Below are 19,519 nucleotides of genomic sequence, written 5' to 3' on the forward strand. Positions count from 1 at the left end.
ATACCTCGATACATAGGCCACGGTACGATATATACCTCGATACATAGGCCATGGTATGATACATACCTCGATACATAGGCCACGATACGATACATGCCTCGATACAAAGGCCACAATATGATACATACCTCGATACATAGGCCACTGTACGATATAAACCTCGATACATAGGCCACGGTATGATACATACCTCGATACATAGGCCACGATACGATACATGCCTCGATACATAGGCCACGATACGATACATGTCTCGATACATAGGCCACGGTACGATGCATACCTCGATACATAGGCTACGATATGATACATAGGCCACGATACGATACATACCTCGATACATAGGCCACTGTATGATATAAACCTCGATACATAGGCCACAGTACAATACATACCTTGATACATACGCCACGGTACGATACATACCTCGATATATAGGCCACGATACGATACGTGATACAGTGCACTCAGTACGATATATTTTAAATTGATTCGATACAGTTCAATAAAAATATTAAATCAATTTTTAAAAGTCTTTGTTAAACCACTTCTTGAGCAAAGTTCATATGAAACACAAACATTTTAATCATCAAAACTGTCAAAATGTCAAATGTGTCACATGAACGAGTTTCCTTCCACTAAACAAGCAACAAAACTGTGGCGCTGTAACAAAATAATTTAGTAAAATATACCAAAAAATGATATATTGATACAGCAGCCCACAGTTTCAATGCTGTATCATCACTTTAAACCGTGTTATTTATTAGGGTGACCATATTTCGTGAAAACTCGGACACCTTACCGGGAGTGGGGGATGGGGCCTCGACATTCAGCTACGCTCACCTCGCAACCTGTGCACATGGCCACTTGTCGCGACAGAAAACTGAGAATTTCTTGTACAAGTCAGCGTTAAATGCGCATTTGCACTTCGGCGTGTTGCAGGCTGACCGACTGTTTGTGTCTGCTCGCTCTGTCTGATTGCGCAGAGAGCTACGAGAGCCGCTCAATTTAATGGCCCCAGTGAACACTAATGAAAACCCAGACATTTCCATCACTAAAAAAAAAAGACCCGGACGCCCAGGACAGGACGCAAAAAACAGACATGTCCTACTATATATTGATATTTCAATATTTTGCACACCACTATTCTCTACCATCATTCCCCCGTCAAAGAAGAGGTTTTAGATGTCATCATTGCATGTTTGAGCAATCTAGCGATCTCTTCTGAGCCCTATTCTAACCCTCCACGAGCCTACATAAATACACAATATATACATCTTCATAAATATACAAAAGCATGATTCAAAACTGCACAACTACAACTTCACAAACCTAATGCGATGTGCGGGAGTTTCTTTAGCGGAATGCACACCAATTATAATGTGATAGCACTCTGAAGGGAGAGTGACTTAGCGCGGAGAGCAACGAAAGGGGAGACTCAGAGCATCAAAAATGAAAGTGAAACATATAAAACATTTTAATAGATCGTTTTCAGTGAATATAGCATATTCAAAACAATGTAAGGTAACATGCTGATCTAAACACCAAGTGGAAAACCCTCTTCTTTTTTCCGGTGGAAGGTCCGCCACCTGCTTGTTTCCATGGTGATGTTATTTCTTTGTCTGGCATGTTCCGCAGTACTGCATTAAACACATACATCTTGCATTTATTCAATTATAGACATTTATTTCTCAAAACTACCTCAAAAAAACATGCATTATTACTGAGAACGGCTTCGCTTCTCCGCAGATCTGACTTGTAACTTGGCCTGGTGATGTGAGCTGACTGTCTCCATGGCAATACTTGAATTAAATGCCAAACTGTAGAACATTTTGGTGAAAAAACAAAAACAAAACTGAGTCAAGGAAGTGATGGACGCTCTACCAGAAAAGTTCCATACTGTTACATCTTTTTGTTTATTTATTATATACTCTGTTAAAAGTTGGTTTAACCTTCACTTTTACCCTGTTGTATTACTTTGTTTTTCCATCCTCACTTTGAAATCATCTCGTACATTGGCTATTATTCTATATATAAAACTAATATGTGATTTGTCTGTAGATTGTGTTTTAACTGTGCGAGCGTCACGGCGGGGGGCCTCGACAATAGCTTCGCACGCTGACGAGCCCGGAGCCTTAAATTAGAAATGGAAATGTCACCATAGATTTGTCCAGCAGGGGGCGCGGTACACAAATCGATACCGGGGGGCAGAGCCGGGTGTAAATCGCACAGTCTCCCGCCTCAGCCTGATCGCGCTCATTATCGCCGTATTGATGAATAAGACGTCACTGTGTTTAGAACGGGAGCGCTTCAAAACAATTACAGGCCCGATCCGCAATGCAAATGTTGTTTTTCTGTATTTTTCTGTTACATTAAAGCTGCAGTGTGTAGCTTTTCGGCTGAAGTGCTTCTCTCCATGGTGATGTTTGGATGTTTGCTTTGTCTAGAATGTTTCAAGGTATCATATTCGACTTTTCTATCTTCACGGAGACTAAACCAGACCAAGTTACAGGTCAGATCTGTGGAGAGGCGACCCCGCTCACAGTCAGTTCAGCTTTTTTGCGCAATAAAACCACCTGATATTGAATAAATGTAAGGTAGAGCTGTTTAATGCCACACTGTGGAGCATTTAAAGCAAAGCAATGATGTATCCATAGAAACAAGCAGGTGACGAAACCCTAATAAAGTTACATAGTGCACTTTTAAAATGGTAAATGGTCATATTTTTTATATATATAACGCTTTTCCACTTTCAAGGTACTCAAATTCGGTATAGACAAATACTAGGGTTGAGGTGGGTTAAGTGTCTTGCCCAAAAACACAACGACAGCATTCATCTGTGGGAGCTGGAATCGCACCACCATCGACGAACACTCGCTACTGCACTTTTCTGCTTGTCTCCATGGAGATACTTCACCTGTAATGTTCTACGGTTTGGGATTAATATAAGATATCTTGTCATTACATTACGACATTGAAAAGTATGTATTCTTTCAGTGAGCAGCCTCCATTTCCATAGATCTGACTTCACTTGGTTTATCGCCTGATTGTTTCCATGGAGATATATATATATTTAAAGAGTCCATATTTACGCTGTTTTCTGATCTATTGTATGTTATAATATTTCCTCGTCACAAACAGATCTCGAGTTGTGTTTGTTTCATTCAGACGTTTCATTCACATGAGTTCGTCTCTTTAATAGAAAAACTGTGTTCCAACTTGTGATGTCACGTGGAAAAGAAATGCTCCACTGTGCTTTTAAACTCCATACACCTTTACGAGAATCAATTGGATGATTTCAGCCTTGGAATATGGTTCTATTCATGCTTATGTTACAAAATCTGAAGACATTTGGAAACAGAACCATATTTTTTCATGGTGCGGGCAGTCCTGTGATTTATACTCCGGTGCATTTATATATTACATTTTCACACAGAGGTTGCGCTAGGCTTGTGTGCCAGTATTTTATACTCCTATTACTTCTGTACCACTGTCACTTGGCTCTACTGCGCATGTCTCCTGCAGAAAGAGCCTCTGTCCTGTCTGTATCACGTCAGTCGATCGCACCATTACTTCTGTACCACTGAAAATTTAACATGTAAACTTATAAAGACGACTGAGAAGACTGAACACAAATGCCCCCAAAAAGAAAATCAAGAGGAAGCGGTGCTCTGTTTACCTCCGGAGGTCACCGAGTTGCTCAGAAGTGACACAGAGGATGAAGAATTCAACGGACTTAGTAATTTGGAGTGAGTTTGGTAAGTCTGTTGTTTATGTTATATTTATCTGAAGAACTGTTCATATGTGACGTTAACAGTCTGTTGTTCTCTCTTCTATTGTTATTTCTAGAACTTGACTTCTCGGATTTTATAATACACATTTCCCCCAAAAAGTGCAACTTATAGTCCAAAAAATATGGTACGGTAATATGACAAAATCTGGGAAAACTGAGACAACGGCCCATTTTTCTTCATCTAGATGTTCACCTTCATCTAGATTCTTTCTTTTGTTTTTGTTTTATAAATTGCCTATTCATTTGTGTATTATAATTTGTCTAACTTAATAATAAAAGAATAAAAGAAAGATGTCATTGTAGCGTTCCGTTATGTTCGACGGATCAACAGTTCCAACCAGCCGTTTGAAAGTGACATGGAAGCTGTGATTAGAGTCCCGTCCCTCATGGAAAGCTTTGGCAGGTTGTGAAGACGCTGCTGCTGAATCCACGGTTTAATCACAAGCCCATTGTCGGGAACTACACTGGAATTCCTCATCCCAATTTTTCTAAACGTCTTCCGGTAAGCATGAACAAAGCCTGTTGCCCATCACTACTAAACTAAAGGTAAAAGGAGCTTGAAAACTACCACTTCATGACATCACGAGGCGGAACAGAGCATTTTCAACTTTGGGGATGTACACAGACTAATAATAAAGAGTTACTCAAACGTGTGTGAATGAAACAAACACAACTTCTACAAGGTTATAGCACAACTTAAAGCTCACAAGAGTAAATTTTGCGTAATATAAGTGATAATATAAAATAAATAAAAAGTGAAAATTCTCTCCCGTTCAGATCTTTGCTCCTACTCAACGCTCCTTCCAAATTCCTGGCCTCGGTGCGTCGCTACAAAAGTGTGTGTTGGCAAACTTTGGCTCTCCGTTTGGCAAATCCTCCACCGGTCCATTCATAAAAAGTGCAGGTCTTTTGGCAGTACGTGAAAAAGCCTCGGTTCCATTTTCACCTGCGGTAGGTGCTCCTCGCGCTGTGAACGAGAGAACAGGAGGGAGAACGTGTGGTCGCGTTTTACACCTCCGCTCCTCCTCCTCCTCTCCCCGCTAAGTTATGCTAATGCAAGGCGTCCGTGTGGAGCAGCAGACAAAAGCAGAGCTCTGTGTTCTCCTGCAGACGGACGAGGAGGAGGATGCTCGGAGGATGAGCGCACGCTGTTCTGAAGGTTCACGCGTCCGGAGGGCAAAGTCCGTACGCAGGGTCATACGGTCAACTATGAACTCTCAAAGAACTTCAAGACCTGTTGTGCTTGTGTCTGATATTTAGTTAGGATCAATGACACCATGAATCATTCTGTTATAATTTGGACATTTGAAAGAGGATGTACCTATTATGGAAAGTCTGTTTTTAGAGCTTTTATTCATGTTATAGTTTCGCGTCTCATTTAACCCTCTCGGAGTTGTAGACCAGGGGTGTCCAACCTACTCTGATCCCAAAAGTACGGAAGCTGAGAGGGCTCACAACAAACGCAAACGCCGCAACAAATACAAATGCGACAACACCACAAAAAGCCACAACAAACCAAAAAAAGCCACAACGGAAATGACCGCGGGACTCTATTTTAATGCAAATGCGGCAAGAAATACAAACGCCACAACACAAACGCAAATGCCTCAACACATTAAAAAGCCACAACGGAAGTGACCGCGGAACTCTATTTTCCAACGGACCGATCAAGCGGCAAGTGAAGAAGAAGAACTACAATGTGAAAACTAAAAGAACGGAGAAGATGGAAATGTAAGTAAAAGTAATTTATTGTTTTATCATTATTTGTTTCACGTTGTAGTTCTTCTTGTTTACTTGCTGCTTGATCGGTCCGTCGGAAAATAGAGTCCCTTTGCGTTTGTTGTGACCTCTCTCGGCTTCCGTACAAAAGGGCCGGATCAGAAAACTCATGGCATATAAACCCCAAAAATAATGAGAAATAAGTTCAAATATTTGTGCAGAGAAAAGCAAATCTATTACAGAAATCTTTTTTAATTGATGAACTCTTTCTTTTACAAAATATTATAATATTATGAACAACCTGAAACTTTAAGAAAAATGCAATTTCAACACAATGTTTTAAAATTAACTTGTATGCAAATAGGAATAAGCCCATTTTTGTTGTAAAATCCTGCACTCGGCTCCACTTTTCTCATGTTGGACATTTTTCTGATGAGGGTGTCACGGTCAACAGTCAAAACGATCGTCCTTTAAGAGCGTTTGGAAAGAGGCAAGTCTTGATTTGTGCTGCTCTGGTGGGAGGGGCCACGTACAGAGACGCTGGAGACGCTGCTATGCTAAACACCACAGAAAATTAACAATATTTTAATAGAAAATATAATTCAAATATTTTAGTAGAAAATTAAGATTACCAGATTAAAGGTCTTGGAGGGCCTTATGTTTGACACCCCTGTTGCAGAGTTTAGAGTGTTTCATGCATGTTTGAGAAATCTTTGTTCTCCTGTATTCAAGACGTCATTGCCCCGATCTACCCCCCGTCTTCACCGCCACCGGATAAGCCCACTGTGACGCACTTGCTTTGTTCTGCAGTTTTATTTGCTGTGATGACGTTCACGACGACGTCAGCTCCCACTGGGCAACGCAGTTTTCTAACGTTTCTTTTATTAAATTATTTTAGATTAATATTGCGATTTAAAATGTGCAAAAATCTTGATGATCAGTGGGTTACGCTAGACCAGACATGTCAATCTCAGGCCTGGAGACCAAATTTGGCCCGCAATATAATTATATTTGGCCCACGAGATCATATCAAATACGTATTAGAAATAACCCACCGCCTACAGATAGACTATAGAGACATTATTTATTTAAAATGTTAAAAAATTAAATGTTTAAGCAAAACTATTATTAAACATTTATTTTAATAAGAAAAGGTTTAACATTACGTATCTCGAAAGAAAAGAAAACATGCAGATGTTGAAATATTTAATTTGGCCCACGACTAATTTTGGCCCTCTGTGAATTTGAGTTTAACAGCCCTGCTCTAGACTTTTTCTTTAGCGATCACATTGAATGACCGACTATTCAACTGTAAATGAATGAAAATGATGTCTTAACGTTTATCAATAACATGCACGTGACACATGTTCAGCGTCCTCAGTTATTTGTGCCTGTCTCCAGCCCAAGAAAGAGACTCTTTTTGCCTGCAGGGTTAATAATCACTGCTCAGATATTTTTTTTTATTTAACCTTTGATTAACCAGGAGAATGTCACTGAGATTTGAGAACTGGACTGATATTGTACAGGAGATCTATACAATGGAAAAGGTTTCATTTTTAAGATGTGGTCTTAAATGGATGGAGTATGTAAAGCCGGTGAGGTCAGACTTCATATGTGCAATGTCTTGTTCATTTGTGAAAGAGGTTCCCTGGCTCCCCAACCTGTTCTGAGTTTGTATATGTTTTTACAAATGCAAAAGCAGGAACGCGTGGTTTATATTCTACATGTCGCGATGTGTCATCTGCTTTTTCAACAAAATGTAAATTAGAAAGAAAAAAAAAGAATATCACTGAGATTTCAAACGTCTTTTCTAAGAGTGTCCTGGACAATATTATTTGTTCATTTTTGGGATGAAGTTGAACTTGGCGCACAAGCATGAAGCAGACTGCGATTTACACAAAATGTAATCGTCTCCAAACCTCTCCATGTACGACAGATGCGTTCACTTTACAGCAACATAAAGCTTAAAAGGAGCAGAGCGTGAGGAGAAAGTCACTCACAAGAAACCAACCAAACCCACTACACAACATCACTGGTTCTCTCAAAGTGGTGCTACTCCGTAAACATCGATAAAGCCTCGGAAAGCCTCGAGTCAAGCTCAGCTCTGGTCGGTCAGCGTTGGTTTCACAGTTTCTTTGTAAAGTTGGACCAGAAGATCAGAGAAGTGAGAGACGTCCATTCATTAGTTGCTCCGCGATTTGTTAATTTCGTCTGCTCAAATTGCGATTTCGATTTGAGTGCGATTAATCTTGCAGCCCTACAGTCTAAATCACGGGGTCCTCCAAGACCTTTAATCTGGCCCTTGGCTGATTTTCTACTCAAATATTTTAATTTTATTTTCTATTAAAATATTGTTAATTTTCTGCGTTGCTTAGCATAGCAGCGTCTCCAGCGTCTCTGTACGTGGCCCCTCCCACCAGAGCAGCACAAATGAAGACTTGTCTCTTTCCAAACGCTCTTAAAGGACGATCGTTTTGACTGTTGACCGTGACACCCTCATCAGAAAAATGTCAAAAATGAGAAAAGTGGAGCCGAGTGCAGGATTTTCCGAGAAAAATTGACTTTTTCCTATTTGCATACATGTTCATGTTAAAACATTGTGTTAAAATCACATTTTTCTTAAAGTTTCAGGTTGTTCATAATATTATAATATTTTGTAAAAGAAAGAGTTCATCAATTAAAAAAGATTTGTGTAATAGATTTGAGTTTCTCTGCACAAATATTTAAACTTATAGCTGTTTTTGTGGTTTATATGCCGTGAGTTTTCTGATGCAGCCCAAAGTCGGTTGGATACAACCCCTGGACCAAAATGAGTTTGACACCCTGGTCTCAATCATCAAAAATCTGCACAATCTTTCTTTTTTTTTTTTTTTTTTTTTTTTTTTTACAAAGGCTCCAAATTGTATCCGTTTTGTGTCAAATATACGACTAAACCTTTTCGACCTGTATCTTAGCCTCCTTTAATAAAAATGGCACTAGATATTTTAACCTCTCCTACTCAGTGCATCCAGTTTGTCAGGGCCATTCATCACCTGCCTTAACCACCACTCCTCTCCCTCTCCTCCTCTCCCTCCGTCTCTCTTCTCTTCTCTCTCTCGTTTTGTGTGGCACGTGAGTGGGCTCCGGCTCCATCTGGGACAGGTGCCGGCTGGGACCCCACCGGGCTGCCCCACCGGCCCCTCTGGCCATCTGTCCGTACCTCTGCGCGGTGCTGGTGCTGCCGGCCGGTGTGCCAACCCAGGGCCGTTCAGATGGTCAGCAGTCTCCGCGAGCTCGCCCGTGCCCGCCCCCGTGCCCCCTCCCCCACACCCAGCTCCATGCCCAGCTCCATGCCCACCCAGCCTGGCCCCGCTCTGAAGGACAACAGGACAGTCTCGTGACCTCTGCGGACGGTTAAAAACGTCCTTTTCTTGTTTAGTAAGAGAATATTTTTGTCAAGTGCCTAAATGGGCATGGAATTCTTTTTGTTTTTGTTTGTTTGGTGATGTGTAATATGTATAAAAGTATAAATCCACTTTACTTTTAACACTATTCGATTTTCTTTTACGAAAACAGTTTTTAGGAGTTTTCGGTTGGAAAAAAAAATCTAATTTTGAGCTCTTTATACCATCCAAAAAAAGCGATTTATTTAGTCTCTGCAAAAGAAGTTTTTTTTATATATAACATGCAGTAAAAAAGCATTTTCTATTTTTTTTTTATATCAGAATATTACTTTTGAAAATATACTGGATTATGACACTCTTGGTCAAAAAACCAATAAAGAAATGTTTGGAATTTTTTGGTTCATGGTCTCACTGGCAAACCTAAAAGTAAAGTTAATTCTCATGATAATCATAGTAAAATATTTTCATCAACTAAAAAATCTTGAGCACTACTTACATTTAGAGTATTGTTGTAGTTGCTTTAAACCAGGGGGGTCAAACTCAAATTCACAGAAGCAAAAATTAAACACTGGGACTAAGTCATGGGCCAAACTAAATATTTATTGAAAATTTTCAACAACATCTGCATGTTTTTTCTTCTTTTGAGATATGTAATTTTAAATGTTTAATAATAGTTTTGCTTAAATGTTGAATCCAGAACAAGCAAAATATAAAATAACACAATTTGAATGTTTCTATAGTGTATCTGTAGCTGGCGGGCAGCTCTAATACATATTTAATATGATCTTGCGGGCCAAATATAATTATATCACAGGACAAATTTAGCCCCCGGGCCTGCGTTTGACATGTCTGATTTAAACAGACCAGATTCCTTGCCACTCTTTACAGTTTCAAGCTGTCAAGGCCTTGAGTTTTACAGTTAGAAACAAACTCAATATTTGAACTTTTTTTTTTTTTTTTTTTGTCAACTGTTAAAATTCGCTGGACATTACAGTCTTTAATGTTAGACAGTACGGTCGAAATGAATCAAGAATTGGTTAGTTCATTAAAAATTCTGACTTGTAAATGTATGCATATTTACTTTTTATTTCTTGCCAGTGTTCACAGGTCAAGCCATATTTTTTCTGATGTATAACTGGGTAGAAAGAAAGATGTGTTAAGTTTTGAAGTTGTAATTCAAAAATGTATTTGTAAAAACATAAAAAATAATGGATATGACATCATTTGGAATTGTTCACGGTCTCGAATATTTATTGTCAGTCGCTGCGTATCGATGCACACCGCAAAAAATAGCCAAGTTAAGATCTCTTGAATTAAGAAAGTTTGATCATGATGTGTAAATTTCACTTGACAAGTAAAATGATCTGCCAATGGAATAAGACCTTTTGTACTTAAAATATGAAAATACATCTTGCTACACTTAAAATGAGAAAAACAACAACTTTTTGCACTTAAAATATGAAGCGAAATAGAATGTTGCTTGAATTAAGAAAAACACACTTACTCCATTGGCAGAATCTACTCAAATAAAAGCAAATATTCTTAATTCAAGCCATTTTAACTAACCTAAATATTACTTTTTGCAGTGTAGTACTACTTCTGAAATATCGTGATATCGTATCATCAGAAGTCTCACAACAATATCAAGAGCTGGCACGATATATCGAATTATAAGTTATTTTGCTTAAATGCATTGTTCTTTAGTCGGGAATTACATTTCCCATGATTCATTTCAGCGCAGACAACATGAAGAAATATGTTTTTTACTTGAATTCTTGAGATTCTGACAGAAATAATTCGCACCAAAATCTTGTCAAAGTATTTTAAAAGCAAAAAAGTGTCCTATCTAGAATTATATTTGTCACTCCAAAATATTGCAATAAATATCGTACCGTGAGATGAATATCGTGGTAATATCGAACTGAGAGATTTGGATATCGTTACATCCCTACTACTTACTTTTATTTGACTTGTTGTTACTTTAAATAGACCATATTGCTGGCTAATGTTTACAGATCAGAACAAATTTTCTCCGCTGTGTGACCGGGCGGTTGGTGGGTGGGTGGGCGGGTATAGGTGGGTGGTGGGGGGGTGGATAGGTGGTTTTCTGTGTCTCTCTCTCTCTCTCTCGGTCCGTTCCATGCGCTTTCTGGCTCGCGGGACAGACATGTGCTGCCTCTGGCTCCCGCTGGGACCCCCCCCTCCTCCTCCAGAAGACCCCCGAGCCAAGTCCCCGTCTCCCAGCAGCCTCTCGCGGCTCAGGTGAGAGGCGGCCAGCGCGGTGTGTAACTCGGAGCCGGGCTGTTTATGTCTGGAGACGCGCGGTACAAAGCGTAGAAGCATAAAGAAGTGGACTGTAAGGGAGTACAACGCCACACAGTCAAATGAGTCTCATCGAGGCTGGCGGTTACAGGAGCGAAACTGGAATAGGAATTGATTTATGGACAAAAGAGTAAAATAAAAACACCAGAATCATCTGCAGAAGTGCTTCCCAAACTTTTTTTCTGGGGAGCCACATTTTAAAAGTCACAAACCTTCGCAACCCAAGTCAATAGATATTAGTCATAAATCACAAAATAAAGGTGGATTTAAACATTACTGAACATTAATGAATGATTTTTTTTTTTTTCTTTTCAAAGTAAAAAATTTGACTTGAGAAAATGTCTTGAGACATAAATAAATAAATTAATTAATAATAGGTGAAATGTGTCTATGCATTTTCTAGTCCTGAGTCAAAGTTTGCCTTGATTTGTAAGAAAATCTGAAATTATCAATGTTTTTTGTGCTGATTTGTCATTTTTCGGCTCAGAGTGAGAAATTTGAGTTGAGAAAATGTCTTGAGACTTAAAAAAAACAACAAAATAAATAATAATAGGTGAGATGTGACTTCTGGTACTGAGTCAAAGTTTGCCTTGATTTTTCAGGAAAATTGGAATTTATCAAAAAATTTTTTGTTTTGTCATTTTTCGGCTCAGAGTAAGAAATTTGAGTTGAGAAAATGTCTTGAGCCTTAAAAAAGACCATTATTGAACGTGAGAGTGTGAGAATATTTTATTGTCGACTGAGTGATTGTTTACTCAAGTCTTAAACAATGAAAAACAGTAACTGAATCAGCAATTAAATGTATCCATAAGTCGCCTATTTGGACATTAAATTTAGCCCATTTCTTTTTTTTTCATTCAATTGAACCAACAATATTGGAACAAAATAGTCAATAAAATAATTAGAAAAAGATTAGAAAGTATATAAAACATGTCTTAACATTTCAACATGTGTCAGAACTGTATATTGCAGACCTACATGCAGATCGTGACAAGGCGACCCAAAAAAATCTCTTGCGACCCACCTGAGGATCGCGACCCAGTCTTTGGGAAACAATGATCAATAGTGTATTAATACAAACATTTTAAGACCAAAATGACGAGGCTCAACACAGCAGGTACAGAAAGAGGGGTGGCAATTTTTCAGTGTAAAGTCAATTGGAGCCAGAGTCTATGGACCTGGATGCACACCCAAGTTGGTCACATTTTCCTATAGCACTTTTCCACCTTCAAGGCACTCAAAGCACTTTACAACAAGGAACCACTCACCCATTCACACATATTCATACACCAGTGTACGCAAAGACTGAGGGCGAGATGGGTTAAGTGTCTTGCCCAAGGACACATCAACAGCATTCATCTGTAGGAGCTGGAATCACACCACCAACCTGTGGGTCTGTGGATCTGAGTGCTCAACCAATGATGTTTATGTCGAGTTCCTATTTAGATAGATAGGTTGTAGTAGTCTGATTCATCAGATGGTTTCACTTCGTGGAAACCGTCTGACCTCACAGCATTAGAATTCATTTGCTCGACGGTAGGTGACCCCCAGAAAACTCACACCAAAATTCTTGTAGAGGTGCAAATGCAAGGAGTAGCAAGACAAAAGTGAAAAAATGCATAGCACACTCAGATGGCCGATGTCCAAAAGCTTTTTTTTTTTTTTTTCAAAATAACATTTCGGCAAAAAAAAAAAGCCTTCATCAGATATTTTTCTTGCTTTGGACCACAGCACACGTACTTTAATTTAACCAATCGCTGCTGTTTGGTCGTGACGTATGTAATGCGCTGCTAACGGGACTAAGCTTTCCCCAAATCCCGTAGGAAGAAGGCAATAACGTCTTTCCCCTTGATAAAATTCACCAAACATTCTCTTTGTTCCGGCTTTAAATCCTTAATCTCTGGAATCATTGCCAATACAGAATATATGGCTCTTCGCTGATTGGCTGGTGCCCAAACTTGCACTTCCAGGGGTTTTGTGAACCGTCTAGTGTATTTCGATTCCTGACCTAGTCACTGGAGAGAAATTAAATTGAGCGGAGGCACTAGGTGGTGTGTATACACAGTCAGTTTACAGTTCGAATTCAGACTGGGCGCGCGCTGTTGTTGAGTCCCCGGTAAGATCGACCTTCTGGAGTACTCTAGTCGCTGTAATGGCTTGAAGAGAGGAAGGGTCCGATGAGGTTCATTTGGTCTTCCAATAATTTATGTTATTAGGTTCTTTTTTCAGACCAAGGGTTTGTTTTCATACCTGACAGATTCGACTGCTCACAGGACTATAAACTGGGACGAGGGGGCTTTTTTACTCTCACACACCTGGGATACTGTCCTGAGGAAGTGGGACTGCAGATGGCGCTGTCGTCCTGCCCCCACCGGTAGGAAGACAGCGCCAAAACCTGTATAAATAGGCTGACAGGACACGTCACAGCAACATCACGTGACCACTTTGAAGAAGACCGCGAGTGAGCAGTTGAAACTGTAAGGTATGAAAAACAAACCCTTGGTCTGAAAAAAGAACCTAATAACATAGAGACTGGAAGGGCATCTGGTATAAAAGAATAGTTCCTAATAGTTCCTAAAAGACTTCTAAGGTCAATGTCCCTCAACGATATTTTGATAATAAACTGAATTTTGGTTATTGCTGGGTAAACATTTTATCTAAATGACAAAAAAGATGACATTTGTAATCACATTGATGAATTCTGATTTTAAATTTTTCTTTTGAGACGTTTAATTATTGCCATTGAACACAAAGAAGTCTAATGTTTTCCAACAAACTCTGAACTCTGCTCCAAATGGCATACTTTTTGGGAATATCTTCATTATAAAAATCCAACTGATCATTGAGTTTAGGCTCTTAAAGCATTATTTTCCACAGATTTCCACTTTTCTTTTTTAATAATTTCAAACCAAAACGTCAACATGAGTCTAATAAAAGACTAAATAATGCTTTTACTGTCCAAACTCATGTGAGAAGAAGAATATTAACAGCAATCTTAAACAAAAGTGAAGCAAATATTACGACTGTAAAAAATAAACTGACGCCAACCACAAAGCAGCGTTTACTGAAAGTGCTTCTAGAGGCAGGTCAGCGAGGAGACGAGTTTTCCATTTCAAAACAGCCACAGATGGGTTAAATATACCACTCTAGTCCCGAAAAAACCTCACTGGACTATTTTAACTCATGCAAATAAGCCACGGTCTAAGAATACAGCTGTTAAGAAGAATACAGCCACTCTGAGGCATGGGAGCTGAGACGGGACGAGAACTGAGTGAAAGTTTGGCCTGATTTGAGGGGGAAATGGGAATTATCAAGGGTTTTTTGTTTATTTTGTATTTTTTTGGATTAAAGTAAGAATTTTGAGTTGGGAAAACATCTTGAGACTTAAAATAATACCAAAATAAGTAATAATAGATGAGATGTGACTATGTCTCTTCTAGTACTGAGTTGAAATTTGCCTCGATTTGGACGAAAATTGGAAATTATCAATGTTTTTTTGGGTTATGTAATTTTTTTGGCCCAAAGTAAGAAATCTGAGTTGAAAAAAAATCTTGAGACTTAAAAAAAATACCAAAAATAAATAATAATAGATGAGACGTGACTATGCGTCTTCTGCTACTGAGTCAAAGTTTGCCTTGATTTGGAGGAAAATCAGAAATTATCAACGTTTTTTGTGTTGATTTGTCATTTTTTTTGGCACAAAATAAGAAATTTTAGTTGAGAAAATGTCTTAAGACTTAAAAAAATACCAAAATAAATAGTAATAGGTGAGACATGACTATGCGTCTTCTAGTACTGAGTCAAAATTTGTCCCGATTTGGAGGATGTTTTTTTTGTTTGTTTGTTTTGATTTGTAATTCTTTGGCTCAAAGTAAGACATCTGAGCTGAGAAAATGTATTGAGACTTTAAAAAATAGATGAGACGTGACTATGTGTCTTCTAGTACTGAGTCAAATTTTGCCTTGATTTAGAGGAAAATCATAAATTATCAAAGATTTTTGTTTTGTTTTCAGCTCAAAGTAAGAAATTTGTTGAGAAAACATCTTAAAATACCAAAATAAGAAATAATAGCTGAGACGTGACTGTGTGTTTTCTACTACTGAGTTGAAGTTTGCCTTGATTTGAAAGAAAATTGGAAAATTATCAATGTTTTTTTGTGCTGATTTGTAATTTTTCAGTTCAAAGTAAGAAATCTGAGTTGAGAAAATGTATTGAGACTTAAAAAAATACCAAAATAAATAAAATAAATATTGTTAAGACGTGACTATGCGTCTTCTGGTACTCAAAGTTTGCCCTGATTTAGAGGAAAATTGGAAATTATCAAAGCTCTTTTTTTTTTTTTTTTTTTTGATTTGTCATTTTTCATCTCAAAGTAAGAAATTTGAGTTGAGAAAATGTATTGAGACTTTAAAAAAATACCAAAATAAACAATAATAGGTGAGACATGACTATGTGTCTTCTAGTACAGAGTCAAAGTTTGCCTTGATTTAGAGGAAAAATTGGAAATTATCAATGTTTTTTTTTTAATTGTTGTTTTGTTTTGATTTGTTATTTTTTGGAGCAAAGTAAGACATTTGAGAAAATATAAAAAATTACCAAAATATGACAAAATATGACTTTTACTGGAGAGGTTTTGAATGAAATCACCTTGTAGTATGAAATGAACTCCAATTATTTTATGTTCAAAATGACTCTTGCAGTTATTAGTTTTCAGCAGCACGTCTTTTCTTAGTATCAAAACCACCTTTTTTTTTTTTTTTTTTTAGTATCGTGACATCACTAGTAGATGTAGCTATATGCAGTAGTAGTAATTGTAGCGTTCCAATTTGACTAATCCAAGAATGTATTTCAGAATCTGTTTGTATAAGAGGAAACTACAGGGAGGGCATCTGACACAAAGAGACATTTCAGAACATGTAGAGATCTAAACTACACAGCAAAAAAAAAAAAAAACTTCTGGGGTTGTCAAAATGTATGAATAATCTGGGGTAATTTTTACACTCAAATAACATGAATCTGTGAGAACTACAATTTATTTAATAGGAATAGTCAAACTTTACTTATTTTACTCAAGTAGTCGAAGTTTAAGGAGTAAATTGTTTAAGGAGTAAGTATATCTCTACGTGTTTGGGCTGAGGAGAGCGTTTGTCCACTGACCCACAGGTTGGAGGTGCGATTCCAGCTCCCACAGATGAATGCTGTTGTTGTGTCCTTGGGCAAGACACTTAACCCAGTGTGTGCGTACACTGGTGTATGAATGCGTGTGTGAGCGGTTCATTGTTGTAAAGCACTTTGCGAGAATTGAAGGTGGAAAAGTGCAATATAAAAATGTTTTATGTAAATGTATATAGTTATTATACATCAGTAAATACTAGACATATTATCTTTATTTCATTATTTCATCACAGCAATGCAATAAATTATGACTATATTTCATGTATTTTACTTAATTTATTTACATGAATATGACTTCTAACTTCTAACTTTGAATTGAGTAACAATTCATGACTGTTTTTACTTAAAGGGCCCATCTCATGCAAAATAACTCTTTTCACGTTGTATCTTCTGCACATAAACAAGCACAATTTGGGTTTTGGAACATCCATTACACAATAGTTCTGAAATCTTACTGATTTCTTGGATTCAGTCACAGACCAGGAACTATGAAAGACCGACTATTGCTCATCCCCCCGCCCGTCCTGAGAAAGCACAGGCTCCGCCCTCCAAACGTGACGTAGGCTCTGAGTGAGCCGCCCTTCCTCCGCCATCTCAGGGAGGGAGGGGGAGACAGACGTGCACCCTGATAGTGGTAGGAATAAACTTTTATTCATCATGGAGATACAGCCGCATGTGTTGGACCCGGAATCGGACGAGGACGTCGACATCAGCTGAACATTACTGATTGGTAAAGTATTAATAAACACTAGTAGATAAACTTATTATATCGTGGACACTGCAGTCGGGGCGGAGGTGGTGGAGAGGGGGACGCGTCATAGGTGTATCTGCCGCGTCATCGTTGTAGCAGCTTTATTTCGTTGTCACGTGGGAGGGTGGAAGAAATACGCTGCAATTTGTTAAAAAAAACACCAAAACAATCTAAAAAAACACTTCAGCGACATATACAAGTCCCACACATCACTCTTAGAAGGTAGAAAGCTCTGAAAAGTTGATTTTGCATGAGATGGGCCCTTTAACTCTGACAAGTAAATTGTACCTGATATTAGTGCAGTCAAATTGACTTAAAAACTGCAAGTGCAAATTGTTACGAGGATTTTTTCATTGTTCATATTCATTATTTTTTTCAGTGTACAGGTTAAGCAGCTTTTACACTAGAGATGAAGACGCGGGGAGGGCATCTGGACCATTTCAGAACACGTGACCCACAAGACTCTCCACGGACATAGAAATATTAAGTTTCATACACCTAGATATTTTTGATTTTGTTTTGTCATTTGCTCATTTTGATGATTCAAATTGCGATTCGTCTTCCAGCGCTGGCAGATGTTCACACACACACACACACACACACACACAGAGACACACACACACACACATACGTACTCACAGTTTTCGCTCTGGAAGTCCGGGACAAACTGCTCATCATTGTCGGGAACTTGAGCTGCACAAAAGAGACACAGAAGAAGAGAGTGATGCGGATGGACAGAGCCGAGAGACGAGGAAAAAAAGAGAGAGAAAGGAAAAAAAAAAAAAAAAAAAAAAAGAGGTAACCGTGGTAACCCTGTCCTGCCCCCTAGGAAATCCAACAAAAAAGTGAACATTATTTTAGCATTTTACATACATATATACAGTATTTATTACCTGTTTTTAAATATTTATTGTTATATTTTATGTTTTTTACCTTTCATTATATTTTTTTTTTTTCTTGTTTTATAACCAAAATAAATAAATAAAACACATATTGCCAAATCTTGCATTCTTAAGTTACTGTAAGTTTGGCTATACAATGACAAAAATGTTACAAATTTGCGTTTTTAGTTTACAAATTCAATAAAAAATCACACATGTATAGAGACAAATCTTTCTTATGTGCAAATTTATTAAAGATTTTTCAAGACCTAGAATAATATGACAAAACTGATAAGAAAAATTACTAACAAATGATTTGAGAGGGTGATTTTTTTTTGTTGCACAAGTTTTCTCACACAAAGTAAGCCTGAGATTCCTTTTGCCTTGAACAAATTAAGGGGTGAGAAATTGCAAAGAATATTTTATCATTTTGAATTGGATGAATTCTCTTTTGTCTTATACAGTTTGACTTCCTCAACCTTTCATAATTTGATTTCCTAATTATTTTTGTTTGTTTAATCCACTATTATGAGGAGAACAGAGGCGAATGCTGTTGTGATTTGTGACTTAACAAAAATGAATTGAATCAAGATAAGATAGAAGTGAAAAGGCTTCAGTTTCTACCTGAATCGTTGCAACAGGTGAAAGAACTGAGCACTGTTGACTCAAAATTAAGATGTTTGAACTAAAAAATAAATAAAACAAATAAATAAATACAACAAAAAACAAAAACAAACAAACAAACAAACAAAAAAAAAGGATTAGCCTTGGCCTTTTGTATTTTTTGATTAACCGTCAATCTTTTTTTTTTTTTATTTTTTTTTTTTTTATATTATATTATATATTATATGTTTTATTATTATTATTCATCTTCAGTCTTATTTAATTTTTGTCAACTTTTTTTTATTTATATATTCTGTAATGGAATAATGTCATAATTTTACTCAAAAATCTTGAGTTTTTGTTATTATTATTATTTTTACCTTTTTAATTTTTAAGAGCCACTTTCCATGTTCATTAAAATACGATAAATAAAGGCAAAAAGAAGAAAAGAAAAGAAATGCCTCAACTTTTTTTTTTTTTCTTTTTCTTTTTTTTGTATTTTTTAATGAAACTTCAATACTTTTATGTGATAATTTTACTCAAAAATCTTAAGTTTATCACAACTGGATTTCTTTTTTTTTTTTTTTTTTTTTTTTACATTATTAGTATTTAACTGCCACTTTTCATGTTAATTATGTTAATTAACATGTTTTTTTTTTTGGTTTTTTTTGATGAAGCTTCAATAATAATTTTACTCAAAAATCTGGAGTTTCCCTGAGTTTGCGCTTGTCACAAATGTAAGACAAGACTGATTTAGATTTTTAGTTTTGTTAATGACCTCTTTTCATCTCATTTAAAATATATTCCACAATAAATAAATAAATTAAAAATCTTGCCCAGTTTACCCAGTTTAACCATTTTAGTGCATGTCTACACCACTACTATATTTTTT

At 37.3% G+C, this 19,519-nt stretch overlaps 1 protein-coding gene across 1 annotated transcript in view; it reads right to left on the reverse strand.

Annotated features, from left to right (window-relative positions):
* The window catches only part of etv1 (ETS variant transcription factor 1), a 58,409-nt gene that overhangs the window by 30,615 nt on the left and 8,275 nt on the right, over positions 1-19,519 (reverse strand). The window contains exon 2 of the mRNA XM_055164031.1: positions 17,783-17,836. Within this exon, the coding sequence (XP_055020006.1) occupies positions 17,783-17,836 (54 nt within the window). The remainder of the gene's footprint in view (positions 1-17,782; positions 17,837-19,519) is intronic.

Source organism: Boleophthalmus pectinirostris, unplaced genomic scaffold, assembly GCF_026225935.1.
Source record: "Boleophthalmus pectinirostris isolate CB_2022bp ecotype Guang Dong unplaced genomic scaffold, ASM2622593v1 HiC_scaffold_6, whole genome shotgun sequence".
In the NCBI taxonomy this organism is placed as follows: domain Eukaryota; kingdom Metazoa; phylum Chordata; class Actinopteri; order Gobiiformes; family Gobiidae; genus Boleophthalmus; species Boleophthalmus pectinirostris.